Source organism: Orussus abietinus, unplaced genomic scaffold (genome assembly GCF_000612105.2).
Source record: "Orussus abietinus isolate OABI.00-Male unplaced genomic scaffold, Oabi_2.0 scaffold25, whole genome shotgun sequence".
NCBI classification, from domain to species: Eukaryota; Metazoa; Arthropoda; class Insecta; order Hymenoptera; family Orussidae; genus Orussus; species Orussus abietinus.
The window spans coordinates 1,161,056-1,180,807 of NW_019394504.1; the positions used below are offsets into that span (position 1 = coordinate 1,161,056).

General features: G+C 49.5%; 1 protein-coding gene across 1 annotated transcript; it reads left to right on the forward strand.

Moving 5' to 3' along the window:
- The first annotated feature begins 13,207 nt into the window (after positions 1-13,207).
- LOC105697508 (homeobox protein Hox-B4-like) lies at positions 13,208-14,472 on the forward strand. Its single transcript, XM_012420867.1, has 2 exons — positions 13,208-13,859; positions 13,955-14,472. Exons 1-2 carry the CDS (start codon positions 13,208-13,210, stop codon positions 14,470-14,472), a joined length of 1,170 nt encoding a protein of 389 aa, XP_012276290.1.
- The last annotated feature ends 5,280 nt before the right edge of the window (positions 14,473-19,752 follow it).

The window sequence follows — 19,752 nt, forward strand, 5'->3', positions numbered from 1 at the left end:
CCTCAAATAAAACTACGACTAGCTCGGGCTATTTGCGAGAACCCGTTCGAATCGCTCGAGTTTTTGAGAGGGAAATCGTGTTCGGTGGGATCGACCGACTCGTCGCGACGCTCGTCGACGAGACGCTCCCTCGCTCCGACGTCTCGTGACGACACTTTCGGATCGAGATCGCCGAGATCTCACGCTCGGGGAATTATGCAATGCTCTTTCTATAAATAAGACCAGAGACCTCGGCTCGGGTACGCGAGGCGACGCAAGCCCGACGCCGGGCGTCCATGGAGCGGATGGGAGCGGTCCCGGTGTTACCAGCTTCCAGGATTTTTCACGGGTCTCGTGTTTCATCTTCCCCTCTCCGAGTTAACCCATGAGATGGAAAATGATTACCAAGAAACGGGAACGGAAAAAAATTGCCAGAAGTAATCACGAAATATCGCACAATATCGTAACGATAATTGCCTCTCAATTTGAGGAGGTGAAAAATGAAAGAAAAAGAAATATATATATATAAACTGTTACATGGGTACTTTTGATAGGCGTAGAGTAAGGTGACGTATAGGTATCACGTCCGAGCCAGAAATACTGGCTTGGCTTAATTTCTTGGGCTGACCCGGCCAGGTCGTCAAACCAGAGGCTGAAGGAGGAACGGAGGAATCCGGGCGTAGGAAAATTTCCGAAAAAATCGTGCCGGTCAAGATCTTCGATCTTATTCGACCGCCTCGAGTTCCAAGCCGAGGGGACACTTTTCAATGCCGAATCGGCGGACGCGGCCAGCTCTGGTATATTTGTCGCGGCTTGTCCGCAAGCGGACCGTATTAATCCGCTCCTAATGAGCGGTCCTGCCGTAAAGAGCGGACTCCAGATACGAGGACGTCCTCGTTATGGGAGCTGGTGCGTGCCTCTTGGAGGACCGACGCCGATATTTAACGCGGCCCGTGTCGCTTCATCACCTTCGATATCGCCGGCTCCGAGGGTGGCGGGGCGGTATATAAAGCGTTTCAAAATTTCCGAATGCAAAATGAAGCAAGCGGTCGGGTATCGGGGATCTCGGCCGATAGCTTATGCAGCCCGGGAGGGAATCCAGAGAGGGGACGACCAATCGGTGTCCGTTGTTAAATCGCAACCCTCTTCATGGTGCGTCGTGCGTGTGGCATTCGGAAGAGCACCCTCTCCGACTCGATGCCCAGCATCCCTTAAGCCAACCTGTAGGATCTGGCTCGAGATGCTTTATCGAGGTACTCAGCCGCGATCCGGGCAACTCTGCCACTGGCCAGCCGATAATTAGTTAATCGGTCAAGTAGACTCGTTTATTCAAATGCAGCCACACCAGGCACGGAGCCCGCTAACAAGCCACTCTAAGATACTCCATCCCACCCTTGCCTTACGGTCCTCGCGCCGTTTTTAACCCGCGATGTGTCATTAATCCCCCGATCGAACCGAGCGATAGAGCAGTCGCGAGACTCCCTTCCCCCGGGAACGACGCAAGCAGGGACGGAAAGGCGGAATCCGCAGCAGGCCTCGATTCCGCCCTGAAATCCCGGATGCGGTAGCTGAATAAGGTCCTCTATTCCCTGGTACCCGTCATTCCAGGCAGTGATAAGCGAAATCTGGTCTTAGTCCTCACCCTGCACTTGCTCAGTCCTAATTCTAGAGTGATAAGAGGTCTTGACCACCGTGGAATTTCAATTTACTGAAATTTAATTACAGATTAGCTTTATTTACATTTTTTATTTATTTATTTAATATGAAATTTCACGGGGGTCAGGACTTTCCTTGTAGTCTCCGTGTTCGCTTTGTAAAGTTTCAAAGGATTCGTAATGTTTCGTATAGAGTTTCTCCTTGATGCCGCTTTCGCATCGCCTTAACGTCCAGAACGAAGTTCCTCCTAATGACCTGAGGTATATGAAGGACAAATTATTAAAAATCGGGCAGGTGATAGTAATGCACTTTTAGAGGATTTCCAACGGCGCGGACGACAAAGGGCGATACCCAAGTTGAAAGGGAAGGAGCGACGTGGCGTGTTCGAGCGTTTCGCCGCGTTTCTTCGCCAAGGAGGGAAGAACCGGCAGGGTCGGTGATGGAAATAGTCCCGCGAACGGAAGCAACAAATAATGCCGCGAGGTGTGGACGGAAACCGTGCGCGACGCGCTGCACATGCACTTCGCCCCGGTGCACCGCGTCCGAGCTCGAGTGGACGCGCCCCATATAATCCCGGTGATGCCTCTCGAGGATCCTCCGCCTTGTGGATCATCGCCGCCCTTCGTCGTTCCATCTCTCCGCCACAATGTTGAGCGCCCGTCCAAACCGAACCGCGAATAGGAATCGAGGATTTATCGCGATACCACGTGCCGCGGCTAACTAGCGCGCCTCGCCGGAACATCCTCTATCAATGAAGAAACCCCGATATATCGATCTTCCGATTTTTATCCCCGGAAGAAACCGGCATTTGCATTCGTTTAAACAAAACGGTACATCCGATAAAACTTCGCCTTACCGCAGTAATAATTCCGGGGAAACGTTTGCACTTGCTCAGAACGCTGACACATGACGGCGGCAGAGTGTCCACTAAAAGAAGCGTTTGAAAAGTCAGGGAATAAATTTCTGGCGACGATGAAAAAGAATAATGCGTCGTTCCTGGGACCTAATGGGCGATCGACATATTTTGTTAGGACCGTGAATTATTTTTTCCTGTGTTTCGTTTTCTTCGACGTGTAAGGATACGTGGATTCGGTGAACGTGTTTTGGATCGAGGTGGTTTATGGGGAAATCCTAGGTTAGGAGCCGCCACCGAGCAGGGGGGGCATTTCGTCCGCGGCCAAAGCCTCGGTCGAAATGGAGTCGCCATGGAGCCTCGCAACAAAGAGATCGGGAGGAGGAGCGGAAAGTCATTTATATTTTCTCCCGATCGTCCGTGGAGCGTGCGATAAATGCTCTTAACGATTGCATTAATATGTGCATTCAGGGTGGCGGGCTCGCTCCAAGACAGCCGCACGACCGGGAGAATAGCTTTGTAACGACCTGGCCCACATCCGGCCAGACGTGGAACACCTATTAACGAACGTGCATTCAGAGTTGCACTTCTGATTTCGACGTTATTAATTATGCCTAAGCAGCTGTCACGGTGGATTCGCGGGCAGGAGTTCCGTGGGCATGGTCTGCCCTAGATAATCGGATACAAACACCGGGAACGGTGAAAATGGCAATATCTAGATAAAAGGTAAAATCATCGTTTTCAATGTTTTACAAAAATATACCTTCAATTAATTACATTTCATATTCTCCATTATAAGGGATTCTATACCATGTCCACGAGGAAAATTGGATCGCGATGCCTCGGCACCGTTTTCATCGTCGATTTGACGTCACGAGCGATTAACCACTCCGTCTTCGTTCCCGTTTCCGAGTATCCAGGTGACTTCTCGTCACGACGGTTTGCTCCGTCATGTCGGCTGGAATCACGATTCGAGGGATTTGAAGGATCATCGACCACGCTGGGCGGTCCAGTGATGGGCACGTATCGCAATCGAGGATTTTTTTCAGGTAACCTCTATGAGCCATCGATTGCATCCTCCCCTGCACTCGGCCGTGCAGAATCGCGAGTGCAGAGCTACGGTGCATCGCTTATGCAAAGCATATCTCGGGGCAGAAGGTCCTTAGGCCGCGCATCTCATTTCCGTATTGTCGAGTTTAGGTCGAGGTATAATTGGGGGTCCGGGGTTGCGAGGTATCCAGAAGGTGGCTCTTATCGCCTTATTAAGGGATCCGCGCTCTATACTTTATCGAATGGCCACCCCTCGCTTGGACTTACTATCGCTCCGAGAATCGGTGCTCATGGGCTCCCATGCTCTTTAAGGTGGCCGGCTCCTTCGGCTCCTTCATTACTTCGCGGCCCAAAGTAATAAAGTTGTACCACCAATTAGCGTAATTCCGCGCTCTCCTTCGCGGCAAGACCTTTCTCGCAACGCGAGCGTGACGTCGTTAGCGTTATTACCATACGTCATTTGGTTCGGGAGCAACGAGCGGAAACCGCCCCTCCGTGGCGTTACTATTTCTCGAGGAGCGGCCATCGCAAAGAGTCCCGATTATTATCGGCGTCAAAAACCGAGGGCCCTTCCAAATTACACCTGCCCTCGACCACCCTATCAGGAAGGGCGAAATGACGGTAGAACAGGTGGGAGATGAACTCCCTGTAAATGCATATTTTCATAAATTTATTAAATTTAAAAAAATGTATCCCTTTGCCCATGAGAAGACTATTATAATGGCAGCTATCACTTCTACCAAGTGGTACCGATCAGCATGTTGGATTTAATGAGTCTTAAACCCCTGATTGCGATACGATATGCATAATGCAGAGGAAAAGTCGAGTGCAAAGGGTTTATTTCCGAGGCGACGAGTTTTCCGAACGAAAGCTGCATTTCGCCTCCAGATTTGCCTCGATCGATCCGGGCCAAGACTTCCGGGTGGCGAAATCGGGGATTTTTATCCGCAGCGGGTGGCAGGGGGTGGGACAAACAAGTGAATAAGTGTAAGTGGGTTCGGGCCCGTAATTAATGGGCAGTTTGGCGGTCGGCTGGACAGCTGTCCCCTTTTTTCCGACCGCCTGGGCGGAATCGCGGCAGCGGCCGCACTCGCGGCCGCAACTGGGAAGACGCGGAAACCGACCGTCCCCGGCTGCCCGCCAGGAGGACCAAGATGGATCGCACGACACCACCGGGCAAAATCAATTGGATCTCTCTTCGGACGGTCCACGAGTCATTCGCAAGTCCACCCTGCTGCCGAAAAAGTCCTTCGATAAGGAGCAGAGGGCAGCTCGATCGCCGGCAATTAGGGACTCTAAAAAACTCCTCGACCCTTGTCGCCATCTTGGAAATAAGGAAAAACTGGAAAAGGGCAATCGTGATCTCCGGGCGATTCTACGCAATTACATCCTAATGCCGATCTCCATTCTAATGTCGGGAAATTTAACCTCCTCGAGAATCGAGGCTTGACAGGATGAAGAGCCCATCGCGAGTATCTGCCTACTTCTAATCGATGGAGAGTGCAACTCCTTATCGTAATGCTACGTTAGGCTTATTTAATAAGCTGCGCTTTCATCTCGGTATATACAAAGTATTCCCCGGGATCTCCTCGCGAGGTGGTTATTTCGCGTAATCTGTATACTTCATTTCGCGAGTCCGTGGATACCGGCTCGTTTCGATAATAGCCCCGACATGCCGAGTAAACGAGCGCGAGTATCTCGAGTACTCGAGTCTAGTCGAACTATCCCCTGATATTCGAAAGTAGAATCGTGCGACGTGTGTCGACAGAAAAGGCCAGCGAGCATCCAGTTTCGTTCTTTTTTCTACTTCAAACGCGAATTAAAAAACTCGAATTTAAGGGCAACAATGGTCCCTGGACCCTCCAGCCAAGTGATAATAAATTGTTACCAAGTCTCCAAGCAGAAACCTAATTACACGGTGCGACTGCACCAGAGTAATGGGGATGTTTCCAAAGACTCGATTTTTAACGACTTTGTAGGTACCCTTACTGTAATTCTTTGCTTAACTGTTTCTTTTTTTTATATTTTAGTAGGGATTTATAAACCTGACGAGTTCGCGCCTGTTCCCACGCACCGGTGGGGTTTTTTTCAATTTCTTCAAATTATTCTCTCCCGATGATATTACCCGCGATTACGCGATATCGAGGTGAACAAAGCGTCGATTTGCGGAACTCATATTAAATCCATTGACTTTTAAACTTACCCTGCCGTGGGAGCCCGTCCCTCCGTGCGTGGCATATCGTCGGGAAAAGAGGGGAAAAAATTCCGCGTAAGTGCAGTCAACAACCGATTATAGTTATCGGCCACTTCCGTCTGCTCGTGGAATTGCGAGAACGAAAGTCCCCATTATTGCTCTTTTAGTTAATACTCGTGCTTCTCGGTAAAGAGCCGTTCCTCGACGATTTCGCGTCTTCAATCCGGACAGAAAGACCAGAAGCGCGTCGACGCATTACGCTTATTATACACCGCTAATAAATCCCTATAGTTATCGGCTGCTTCCGTCTGCTCCGCGAGTCGTTGGAATAAAGCGCTAGGTCATTCCCCTAATATGTATATAATTTATAATAAATTCCCGATATAAGACTGCCCCCGAGCAACGACTTCGACACTACGGGTTGGACGCAATTTTTGATTATTTAATTCCACCTTATCATCGCTCTCTGAAAAATAGTTGCCCCCGACAGAGTCTTGCGTCGGCCTCGACTATTGCTAAGAAAATGGTTTAAAAAAAATGGAGATGTTACTTGGATCTCCGTGGTGGCCATTCCCTGAATCAACCGTGATAAATCCTTACATCCATCGAAGAATGACGACCGAGTCATACATCACGCTTATCACCTGGCACTAATAGATCTCTACATTCCAGTTATCGCTCACTTCCGCCTGCCGTCGATGAATCCCTCGGTTAATTGTCCTCGACATTATTCCTCTTTTAATTAATCCACGTATTTACCAGAAACATCAGCCAATCGAATACTAAGATTACGCTACGCACCGTTCTTGAACCGCTAGATCGGTCAAGATCTCTAAGAAATTTGATTAGCCCCGCTATTACTTGCGTAATTGCATGAAATCCCCTTATAGAAAAAAAACTCTTCTTGAATTTTAGAAAGAAAAAAAAAATCTCTCCGTCGCCGGGATTTGAACCCTGCGCCCCGATGCACCGGAGATACCGTTGAAAATGAAATGCACCTCGCGAGTGCAGTTCGGGATTTTAAAAGGCGCAGTGATTACGTCAAAGGTGTCATTAGCTACTTATTGCGGCCACTCGGATAGTCAGAGACGAGGTCTCCGATAATGTGCGTTTAACACTCAAGCATTCGCATTACACATCGGCGATAGGCGTCGCGCGTCACTCGCGGGAAGGCCGCATCATTTATCGGGCGGTAAAAGGCTAACGATGCACGGCTTCGTTCCCGTCTTGTATCGCCAAATGCACGTACAGGATACACACATGTGCCCACCTATGCAAATGTCGATGTCCAGGAGGGATAGCCTCTTGCATCCCCGGGATGAATGCCCCTCATCAGAGGCCGCTGGGACTATTTAGCGTGGCCACATCGCAAGGTCCATTTTTCGACCTGTCGAAGGGATTCCCGTGCCTGGCCGCTCCTTTTCCTCGGATCGCGATTATCTAGCCCACGCGTCATCATAAGATACGACCCGTCCTACCATAATTGAAATATAATAAAGAGCTAAAAATTCAAATATTCAATCTCGCATCCTTAGAAAGGCCTCCTCCAGGGATGGGGCGCGACCGCTGATGGCGCAAATTGGGATCAAACGACCGAACTCAAACGGAGGGCCGTCAGGGTTAGAAATACGGGATTTTAAGAGCAGTCCTTTATGGTAATTGGCCAATGGAAGAGTATTGCGATGCGTGCGAGGGCAGGGAGTGGTTTCGCGATGCACGCGGTAGGTAATGGAATACCTATGCGAGGGCTTGGACCTCCCTGTGGAGGTCCACGTGTGCCACCCCTCACACCTGCAATCAGCCCTGCACATGCAGATCCGCGAGAGGGTGGAAGCTACACGCGGGCCCGCCCTCTTGATCGCGGAGGAGCCCGGCGGTTTCCGCAACACGCGATACTCTCATTAACTTAGACCGCAGGAATTGGTCGGTAGCATCGTTCTTGCTCGAGTCGCGACTTCGAGTTCGAGTCGATGTTTCAGGGTCGAGCAGCTGATCCGAGGTGTCTCCCAGGTGCGAAAATTCCCTCTGATGGACCTTTGGAAGAATCCGAAATTCATTTAATTTCTTGAGGAGGGAATTTCTTACCGCTCTTTCTTCAGCGCGGTGGGAGAATCCTCTTTCTTCGTCCATTTCCTCCGCTCAACGCTATCGATCCTGAATTCATTCGTGTAACGTGTTTACTTCTCACCGCGGAAGCTCTTCTCGCGCGTCCACCCCCTCGCGTCTCGGCCTCCAACCCCCGACTCAGCAGGGGTGGGTCCGGACTACCGGGGCACGAAGTATCCAATGTATCCGATGTATTCAATGTATCCACGGGCCACGAGGGCAGGGGAAAGAGGGCCGATGCTCGTGGAACCCTGGCATCGTTTATCATAGGTCCGCTTGTCAATCTCCACCGCATTTATACCACGACGCTCCGCTGCGGCGACGCTTCGTTGCCCGTCGATGCACCGCGGTCGATCTCTCGTCCTTACTCCGAGGGACTCCGACGTTGGACATTTCAAATACTCCAAACTTCGACTAAAACCTCATATCGATGCATTAGAAGAATAAAAATATATTACAATTAATCTGTGCCCCTAGGGAATATTAAAGAAAAATTCAGTTCTTTCATTTTCTTACCAAGGATTACATATCGACAACTTTCAATGGTAAAAATATAATTAAACCGGGAATGAGTCCCGATGCAATTGTTGTCCTTTCGGGATATTTTTACAATTGGGAGATTTAAAATGTAGGATTTTAATACATATCCTGTGGAAGGTTACGGTGGAGGTACCTTGAGTAGAGTGATACCTTTCCCAGAGAGGTATGCAAAGCTCAAGGCAAATCCTATCCCTCCCCGGAGACCTTAAGGTGTACCGAAATAAAGGTACCCCTCGGGGGTCCTGTGAGTAATGATAGACGAGTCCTGTGTACTACTAGCTGGTCCGCCGAACCTAAATAAAGGATTATCCTTGGGAGCCCCACCAGCCAGCACGCGTTCCTTCGAGTCCTGGCCTCTCCGGAGACGGACTCTCGGCAGATTAGTAACTAAACTGTAAATATTGGCCGGCATTGACGAGAATTAGCTTTCCGACAGGATCTCATGTCGGTCCTTGGGGATTCGGGAAAACGGTGGGCGGACCGGCCGTTTAGCGTCCCCTGGAAATTCGAGTACTCGATGAGCTACCTGCTGACAATTCTTGACATCCAAATCCATTGCCGCGGGTATTTATCTGCATTTAAATTGAACGAGTGACAACTGCAATGGTCAGAAATTAATATTTCCCGTGTCAATATCCGTTTCTAATTTTGTCTTTGTTTTTTCTTACGGTACCACGTCCGGGATACCACTATTGGAGAACGGTCATCTTCTTGTCGGACGCGACTCCTCCGCGGGAGGCCATGCAGGATTGACACGCTCCCGAGATTTCGTAGATCGTAGAGACTGGAGAGGAGATACGTCGGCGTCGTCACGCGAATGCTATCCGGTTGCTGCCATGACAGGATCGACAGCAACGGCGGCAACGACAGAAGTTGATAAACCATTCGACCGCCGAACGATTGCTCAGCAGTTTGGGCGCTCCGCCTCGTCCCGCCCTTCCCGAGGATTACACCAAAAGACATTGCCAAAAGAACCATTACAAGGATAACCCAGGTCCTGTCAAAACAGCGTTAACTGCACATTTCCTAATGATTTATTTCCGCCAAAGTTCTTCCATGCGATTTATTTTCGATACTGCACCGGGAAGAAGATATTCATAGAACCAGAGAAATACTTTGACAGTTCAAAGAATTTCCCTTAAACTGGGATAAATTGTCATAATTCCGATTAATTCGAGTTCCTGCGAGTTAAGTAATTATCCTTTGGGTCGACGAGATATTTCTAAAGTATTTCTTTGATTCGGTGGCAGTCTTTTCTAGGGTGCGATCGAAACTTGGCAGATATAAAGCGACGGATTGTAAATTTTAATTTCATCTCCGCTGGATTACTTCTGTCCCGTGCACTAATAGATCGGTAGACCGTCAGTATGTCGCAGCAGCCCGTACCGCAAACAAAGTATAAATCAATCGCACAATAATGGGCCTGGCCGTCTGCCGATCCCGATATTCCCAATTTTCCCAAATGGTCGCGGAGGCCGCCCCTTTTGGGCTCCCTTCGGCCCGCCCGGACCCCGTCGGGGGTCGGCCAGGACTCGCATATGTCGCCCTCGAGACGCACGCCATTTCACGCCACGTAGGACGTTAATTTCACGTGTCCACTGAATAAGAATTGCGTTAACGCGTGACCAAGTGTATGCAAAAACCGAGTCGAGGGGATGCCCCCCGAAACGCGGTAACTGACCCGCGCAACGGACGCATTGGGGTGCGTTTTAAATTGCCGAAAAATTCAGAAATTAAATTAAATAGAAAGGACGTTTAAAAATCAAGCGACGAGTTGCAGTCTGCTTCCTCTGGGTGTGCGCTTTAAATTGCTAATAAATGCGTAGATTAAATTAGAAAGGATGTCTGAAAATTAAGCGGGATGAATTTTTCGGGATTTGGGGGAAGGTCTGGATTCCACTTTCTCCGGCCCCTTGACCAAGTTTACAACTTGTTTACGGGTTAGTAACGCACCGAGTCATTTGGTCCCGGGTGATTTTTTTTTTTTTCGGAAGGCGACTCTCGTCGGGGAAGGAAAAAGAGGGAACGAGGAGAGCTCAAAAGCGAGAAGAATTCCTCGCACTCGGTGCTCTCGTCACACTTTAAACCCACGAAGAGTGGGCCGACAGTCCGGCAACATCGTGAGACGTAAATCTCAGTTTGCGACCCTCTTACCCCGAGGAAGGTGAAAGTTTTACGACCGGTTGTCGTCACGGATTCTCAGGAAAATCTCGTCGGTTCCTTTCCGGTCATCGGGGCCTGCTTTGCCGGCGTTTCCGACCCGGCCGGCATAAAACGCACAACGGGGCCTATAATTTTGTTTGCAGTGCCCGGCTCGGGCCAGGAAAATAAAAATTAATATCCAGCAACTAGTTAGGAAGGGAGGAGGTCGAAGGAAGGGACGCGTGGCCGCGCGTGTCCCGTTTTAGAGTTTTCCCCGAGTTTACGGGGCAGGACCTTCGAAGGTAGGCCTGCAGGGCGTAGAGGAGCGGCCTCCTCTTGGCGGCACGTCGGCCATTATGATATTTTCAGGTAGACTTTGGAAGCCGATTGCGTTCCGTGTCCCTCGGAGCACGTCCGAATTGCGTCGCCTCCTCGTCAATGGAGAACGACAAGAATGGCCCGAACAAAGAGTCAAAGGACCGGGAATCGAGGGAGCCGGCCAGAATCGAGAAGAACAAGACATCAAGTCCCTTCGCTTCCAGACTCGGAATTCTCACAGAATTCCGGAATTTTTTTCACTCCACGAGCAAGGAATTTCCCATCGTCCAAAAAAAAATTCCAACAATTACTAGGAGATCTACGGTGTTCATTCAATTTTTCGACACTTTTATTTTTAATTGCAAAGTAGGATTTAAAAGTTCATCTCGGAAGCGGTTCTAAACGACTACCCACAGGAGTCGAGATGAAATTCGTAATGGAAATCATTTATGTCTCTCCTATACGAGCCCTTGGACTGGCACCCTCGTCCCCCCTCGCTCCTCCCCCTGGATCTCCCTTTCAGGATTATTATTTATTACGTCCTGGCATAGACTCATAGGTGGACACGTGGATTTCGCGCGTGGCCGAATGGAACCTCGAAAGACCCACAATCGTGGGTACCCACCGTAATGCCGCTAAAAAGGTATAAAAAATGTGGCAAAAAAATCCCACTGACTCCTAACGTCGTCGATTCCATTTTTTACATGGTCGGAGGTAGATGTCCTCTGATGGTATTTTTATATCATGGAATTTTGAGTCGATTAATTTATAGTCCAATCATTTGTTTCACTCTCCTCCCAATAATTGCTCAAAATCGTCCAACGGGAACCCTCGGGTCGCTGGCACTTGTCCATCCGCTAAATGGATACGTCTCACTTATCCCGCAGGAACTGGCCCTTTTTTCCCGCGGCTCCAGGGTTTCCTTTCTTTCCGCGCCCCGGCGATGCGTCGAAACGGTCCGGCCGAAAGTGGGATTAATGAAAATACGCTGCCGAAGGAGGAGGCCGGGGAGCCAGGGTGGGACCCACGACGCCGGGGCTAAATGCACGTATACGAGTATGCCGGAGGAGGAGTGTTCACGGCTTGATTAATCGTCGCCGAGTAGCGTCCCGGAGAAAGACGTCGCTCGCAAGACTGCCTTCCTCTAGTTTTACACTACGCACTTCCCCCAATGCGTGAAATCCCGGGGCCTAATTCGAGAGCTCGACTTCGTTTCAACGTCCACCTGGTAGCATCCGATAAAGGCCTCGGAAGGTATCAGGGCGAAAATAAAAAAATCACATATACGGTATACATAGGAAATAAGTAATCACGTAGAGAACTACGTTTACATAGATAATAAATAATTACACGGACGTCCGAAAAGAGGATTTTTCATATAAACATAAAAGAGTCGATTAAATAGGGGGAGTGGTAAAATTCCGTGATTCCGGAAAACCGAGGCAATGGAAGTCGTCGCTCGCGATAGGCTAGAGCGTCGAAAAGCGTCGCGTGTGCCAGGTCGCACATGGCGGACGTGCATTGTGCGTCGTCCAGGGGAGTTAGGGGGTCGGACACGGGATTTGTGTGAATAGGCGTAATAGTGGGAGGGGATCGGCCGAATATCGGGGGTGGTTCGTATCAAAGGGCAGCTGATATAGGCAGCCCGGGGGGCGCAGGGCTTAGGAGGTGCCTCGACACTGGGTCGTGGAGAACAGGGGTAGCCGAGCCCCCTCCACCTACTCGGGGTACGCGTCCTACCCTGAACTCGTATACGCGTACCCGGTAATAAACCCCGGTACCCCGGTGAAAGTTTCGGGGGCCCATTGGCACGCGCGAACCCCCGTAGGACAGGACGGACCCCAAGGGCTCGAAAATCGTCACGGGGACACAAATCATTTCGCCTCGTTGCAGCCTTCGAGTTCGCTCGAGCCCCAGAAGCGAATCGGCGTGCGACCGGTCATCACGGATCGAACGGGAACCAGGACGAGGTGCAATTCGGGTGGTGACGGTACCGACAGAAATTCTACTTAAAAATCCAGCATCGACGGTTGCCGAATAAATTTAAGTGGTTCGAGAGCGAGGATGCTCAGGATTCCGTGAACGGTGCGCCAGGTCGGTGCCGATGACTGTTAGAATTGGGTGCAATGCCGTCCGGGAGGTGATGCTGGACCTTATCAGGAGGGGGCGGTTTCTTTGTGCTCTGAGGATCGTAACGTTGCATCGGAGTTCGGTTTTTTGCAAGTGGTGGGACAGGGATCTCGGAATAGGTCGTCGGATTTTCTTGGGATCACCGCGAATGTCGTGTAAAGATGACTCCCAGGAGGTGACCCTTTAGGCAGGACTTTGTCACGAGCTCTCTGTGGGTGATTTGAACGCGCGACCTCGAAATGGCGAGTTCTGCATACTTCGCTAATAGCGAGGTTGGGTACTGGCCGTATCAGCCTATCGGAGACGTCCGACCTGCCGATGGAGGTCTCTTCCATGACTCGACCTACCAGGAATCTGGTGATCCGAGTGCTGGGTATTGCGCAAGGTCCCAACACGTTCCTGCAGCTCCTCAGCCACCTTCTAGTCTCTTGGAGACGCTGTTGCGACATGGCAAGGATGCCGTGACGGATAGCTACCCCGCTGCTGGGGGGAAGTCGTCGTTGAGTCCTCATGCGACTCAGTCCGTGACATCACACATGCCTTGTCAGACCCCACCTTACACTCCGACGTCCTCCATCGAGAGGACCTCTCCTCTGAACGGACTCGGGGACTCCAGCCAGGAGAGGTTCCAGCATCGGCAACCTCCTGACGCCGCCATTGGCTCCTATGGCCATCGTTACCAGGGGTACCCCTCGCAAACCCAGACAGGGTGCTCTTCGGCCCTTGTACCTCCACCCTCCTCTGCATCTTACGACTCTCTCCAACCTGGATACAATGCCTATGGGAACAACAATAACAACGGAAAGACCAGTCCTAGTGGAAACAAATACCCTGACGACCAGGCGCAGAGATCCGTCGACTATCCGTGGATGAAGTCCAACTATGCAGCTGGTCGGTCTCTGTCAATTATGTCCCAGAGGGATTTTTCTTTCCTACCGAATGTAGAATGAATTTCATTGTGTTCTTAATTGCTTCTTGACTTTCAGGCGATGTCACCGGGACGGGGCAGAAGAGGACGAGGCAGACCTACACGCGATTCCAGACTCTGGAGCTGGAGAAGGAGTTCCATTTTAATAGGTACCTCACCAGAAGACGCCGGATCGAAATTGCTGAGGCCCTTTGTCTCACGGAACGCCAGATCAAGATCTGGTTCCAAAACAGACGCATGAAGGCGAAGAAGGACGGGAAGTCGGGCTTGAACGTCGGGGAATCCGCGATTCCGGATGACGTTACTCAATCCCACGTGAAATCTGGTGATTCCATTTCCACTGCCAGCTCTGCAACGTCCATGTTGATGCATAATGGCCCGACTCAGTCCGCAGCTTCTGGGATCTCTCAGAGAGCCGACTCCCTCCATCAGCAGCATCCGCAACACCCACATCATCATCTGCATGCAGCGTATCTGAACTATCAGCACCAAACTCAGGTTGCGTATGGCCACGAGTATGGGCGACATCAAGGTTATGGTCAACCCGCTAAGTTGGACCACCATACAGGGTCGTGAACCGTTCGGTTGCATAGGGAAGTACAAATAGACGCCTCCACCCGGAGAAGAGAATTTCCGACTTGAACAGGTCACATAATTTGTAAAACACTTATCGACCAAGTAAGAGCCTTTTCTTTATCACGGGGGGCATGAGTAACTCGATGTCCATGGTCACCCCGAATGTTACCACCATACCGAACCCTGGACCAGGAATGCCAACCTGGCAAGATCGGGCAGCTGACCCTGCAACCACCATGATTTATGGTGAAGCGCGCTAAATAGCCGGCATCCCACGCCAGGTACCCAAAACTTGGTTTCGTTTACCAGTTTTGCTATGGGCGTCTCGCGGATTCGTCGTGTTCGGAGGCCGAAGTATAATCCCGCGTCATCCCCGACAAATATTTTGACTCATAAGCTCGGATTCGCATGACTAATGGGCCTGCGTGAGATGCAAGACTCCCTTACCTCGATGGACCAACTCGACACCGCGAAAATCCTTTCGTTATGGATTCGAGGTGTGCCGATGTTGGATCAGTGGAAGCGCCACGTTCGATGAATTCTTAATATCCAAGGTCGTGGAATGATAGAATACTCTGAAACTAGTAGGCGATAATTATTCACGACTGGTTTGAAGCGCTGGTCGGGTCTCTATCTCGATTTTTCTCCTTTTACCTGACTAAATTGATTATTACCACGGTATGTAATATCGTCTGTAAATATCGAGATTGCGTCTCGGGGACGTTGAGGTTAGGGTTCGTGTATCGAGGCGAGGGACGAGAAGCCATTTGGGGCGGTTAGGTTAGGAGTTAGGGGATGAGAGTCAGGGTGGGGGGACGCGCAGCTGCGCTCGCTCAAGACAAGATGGCCGACCGCGTCGTTCACGAGTGTTGCAGGACTCCTCTTAATTTCAATATTATGCAGGTATGCATACGCAATTTTAATTGAATAATTATCCCGTAGGATGGCAGCCGTGGTGCCGAGTGCCGAGTTAAGGTGCCCGCAAGGTGCTCCTTCGGAAATGCGAACTGTGCTTTGACGAAGGCCTCCTTGCCGACGATCCCGCGAATTCGGCTCGAGAGGATCGGTGATCGTTAAAGTCTCCAGTTAAAGTGCTCGAAAATTGTCCGTGCGGCCTGGTTTATCGCGACATTCGCCATTTTCCAACGAGGGAGTGGAGTGCGCGACCCGTTGGGGAGAAATTCTATTTTCGTCGTGACTTGACAAAATATTAGGCCAGACCCACCGATGGCTGATACTTATCGAGGAAAATGGCGAATACTGCAGCGCCGGTTTTGTCGAATTTCTCATCGACCCTGGATCGAAATTCGGCGTGGAAGAAATCCGGTCGTTAAACCCTGTAAACTCGGCCCTGTTATCTCCCTCGTAGAAATGACCGGGATTCATTTTCTTTTTCCCCGAGTTTCTACTGTGTAAACTGACAAAATAATGGGAATTCCTGCCTCTTCCATCGAGTGCAATCCTGTAGTTGATTAGCGCTTTGAGAAGTATTCGTGAAAACGTTCGGCGAGGGATCGGGAATGGTGCAGGGAAAGTAGAACAAATTGAATACTAATTTCTTCAACTAGGGAAACACTTTCCCGGGCTTTTCGAAGGTGGGAACGACGGCGGATACCTGCTTTTACTTTCATTAAGCCCTTTGAAATACACCGACACCGTCGGAATTTTAGTGGCCCTCCTGAAAGACCTTTCAACAAAGAATTTAACCGCCTCTCATTGCCGACTTCTGCAATGCAATTATATTCTAACGTTATTCCGACCTTTACTCAGGAATATTTCATTTACAAGAATACATTTACAAGTACTCCCTGATCGAACCATTTTACCTTCTGTTTGTCGCATGAAGGCCAAACGTTCCTATTAGTATTTAAGATTTTGTAAATAGCGATATTACTAAAATAACTTTAAGATTGCCGTGATAGACAATCGCGAAAAAACTGCAATGTTTGTCACTTCTTAAACATTCCACGATCGATTACATTATCGATGGAGAGGTCCATCTACGAATCGAGAGATCTCTCATTTCCTACGCGGGAAAGACATAGCTATATTAATATTTTTCTAATTACATTATACCCAAAATGCTAGTCCTACTTCTACGGTAAAGTCTATTTAAATTAAACGATTAATACAATTATTTTTGTATCCGACTGAGTAATAAATTATTGAGGAAACCACGTTCCACCGAGTTCTCCAATTTGGGCCACGCAATGGGACATTTCGTTTTTCCTTCTTTTTTTTTATTTTCCCCGGAACGGCGAAGTCGGCAGGAGTATTTCCGAAAACCAATAACCGGCGGCCACGATAAATCACCTTTCCCAGGTACGAACAATTATACCGACAATTATGAATATTTATGCAGTCCCATAGAAACTTTTAGCCTGGCCGCGATAAATATCATATGCCGATACATAATCAGCGCTCGCAAGTCCGGGGCATTTTATTTGAATATGCTGAAACAATATTTCTCCTGTTAACGGAACACCGTTTACAGCTACATAAATCGCCTCGCTGTAACTTTACCTCCTACCGGCGCATTTACACCGATAACCGGGTCGTGGATTATCTTTAAATAATTTAAATTATCCTATTTACAGTGAAAATCCGCACATCGGAGGGTGTGTCGGATTCCGCAGGGGGTAGGAGAGAAATCCGCCGGCGATGGTCGGAAATTCGAAGGTGATGGTCGAAGGCCTTTTGGGAGGGGGCTATGGACAACATGGCAGGACGTGGTATGGGTGAAGCTACGGGGTAGAATATACTTTAGAAAACGGCAACGGTGGCAGTGAGAGCAGACCCAGTGTTGCAGGGGTTGGACGAAGAGGGCGAGGGTCGATATTGTGCTTGACAGATAGTTTCCCATAGCTCCGGCAATCCATCATGGCCGGCGCGTGAAGATGTATTGGTTTTCCTACTCCTCTTCTTAGGTATCGCCTTAAATTGAATATTTTTGTTCCGCCGACCGAGTCGCGTCCTCAACCCCGCGGTATCTTTTAATTATCCACGGGATATTAATTACGAATCGTAACTATTTTATTCCCATAATTCACCCTTAAATCTGCATATTCTTATACTCCGTTTGTGTAAACATAAAGAAATAGGTCATCCACATTTTTCTCTCAAACCCTAAAATATTTACATATTCTAAGGTGATATGAATGGATATGTAACGTTGAAATATTTATAAAGCTTATCTCCAAACTAGATGCACCGAATCGTTGGAAACTTCAACACGTGATTATGAACGCGCTAAGAAAGAACGTGGTGCTGGTGAAATTTCATTTGGGTCAAAAGATTTATTTATCTCGGACCAGAATGAAGAATAGATATTTTCTTTTTATGTAGGACCTCCATAATCACGTGCCGAATGTTTCGGTGCACCCAATTTGGAGAAAAGTCTTATAAATATTTTGACCTTTCATATATGTATCATATCGCCTTAAGTATCGTCATGCAGTTGGACAACTTCTTCGGCATTTTTTACACGTTACATTGGAACGAAAACGATGCCGATTGGCAAAAGGTGAACGATCAGGGTCTCCTAAAAGTTCGCGGAAAGAATATCCAATGAATCCAGGGAAGAAGATCAAGAATCGCAGCGAGTCATCCTTTATCCGGAGCGCGGTTGAATGAGTATCCAGATCGGCCGGCGTAGGGGACACTCCTGGAGCACTGAAAAACCATTCGGCCGATCTATTAGCAGTCGCTTTAGTTTAAACATCGGGGCAATTTTTCAAGAGCCGTCACCATGAGGTCACACGTAGAACATCCCCGTCCCCTCGGCCGCCCCTCGGCGTCGACGAGTGCCTCCTTCCACCCGTTCAGGCTCCAATATCCAAGGCCGAGAAAAGAGGAATTCTCTGCGGCGAATTTCGCCAGTCCCTGCACGGAAATCTCATTTGACTATTCTCTCCATATCTAAAGCCGAAGGACCAAGGAAAGGATCCATTGTTACACCTGTACAGGGCGTTCTCGCCCCATTACCGATAGCTCCAAAAAAATTTCCGCTCCTTCCCCTAGAAGCGGAGCCAACAATGTGCCGACAATAAAAAAAATAAAATAAAATAAACCAACCTCCCAAAATCCACTTTGATAATTAATCGCAAATCACCCGAAGACTATGTAATTCCACATCCTGCAGCGCATCCTACTGAGGTGCGAACTGCAAGTAATAAGCCCCAGGCCATCGGATCTATCAATTATGATAGCACTATATTAACCCTAGATATCCGGGATATCGATCGATAAATAACGTTTACTAACCTTCGATATCATTTCCGAAGTAACAATGTATTCCGCCGGAGGTGTTACATCGCAGCTTGTCCGGAACCAGGCCCATAGTCGATGAAGAAGCGTATCCCCCGGGTATCCTGGAAAGTGTTTATAATCCCGACGTACCAAAGAGAGTAACGGTCGTATATATTTTTATCGAATAATTCCCCTTCGCCCCCGGCCGGGAGGAGTTCCATTCGTCCTGCTCGTCGACGGGGCATCCCTTTCGGCCAAGGGCGAGGCGCATAAATTCTCGCCGAGGATTCGCAGGTGAGTGAAAGTTAATTCCACCGATAGTAATGATCGAAGAGAGCTCACGAGCCGGCGGCCGGCGTCGCGACGCTTTGGGTCTTGGCAGGGGGGCAGGGGGCAAGGGGGGGGAGGCAGAGGGGCATAAACCATCCTCGGAGGCAGAGCATAACGGATACACGTGTCCTGGCTCGCGGCTCGCTTTGCGACACGTGATTCATGGAGGTCTCGATACGTTTTTTACACCTGCGACGGCTTTATTAGAAATTCTAATGGAGCCGCGGCCGGCGGTGACACGCGGCCCAAGGCAATGCCCGAGAACAGCCACGAAATGGTCTAATCCCGCGACTTCTTGCCGGACCTTACGAGAGACTGGAAAGGAGACTCGCTCGCTCGTCTCGTTTCGCAACCTAGAGGGTACGGTGAATTTATGGGCGCCTTATGGGGAATCGCCGCGCGGGCACCGTTCCGGGGGACGGGAAGAAATCGCCCCCCGGAGCGTTGCGACACTCCGAGTGATCCTATGATCGACGGTGACGCCGATTTTATTTACACGGAAATACCGAAACCGGCAAGCACTAGCCTTGGCTTCCTCCTCTTGTGGAAATCAAACCCGATCGATTACACCGATCTCGGTTAACGCATTCGCGACCGGGAAATTTCTTCCGTTTCAAATACGGAGTACCGGCGAAAGTAATAAAATTCCGAGACTGGTTGCCGCAAACTTGTATCGTGGGTCGTTATGGACGCGATTCACGT

Excerpts from the sequence above, each read along its gene's own strand:
- LOC105697508 (XM_012420867.1), top strand. The coding sequence starts at position 13,208 with ATGGCGAGTTCTGCATACTTCGCTAATAGCGAGGTTGGGTACTGGCCG. Across the intron at positions 13,860-13,954 it reads GAAGTCCAACTATGCAGCTG|GCGATGTCACCGGGACGGGG; the intron begins GTCGGTCTCTGT and ends CTTGACTTTCAG.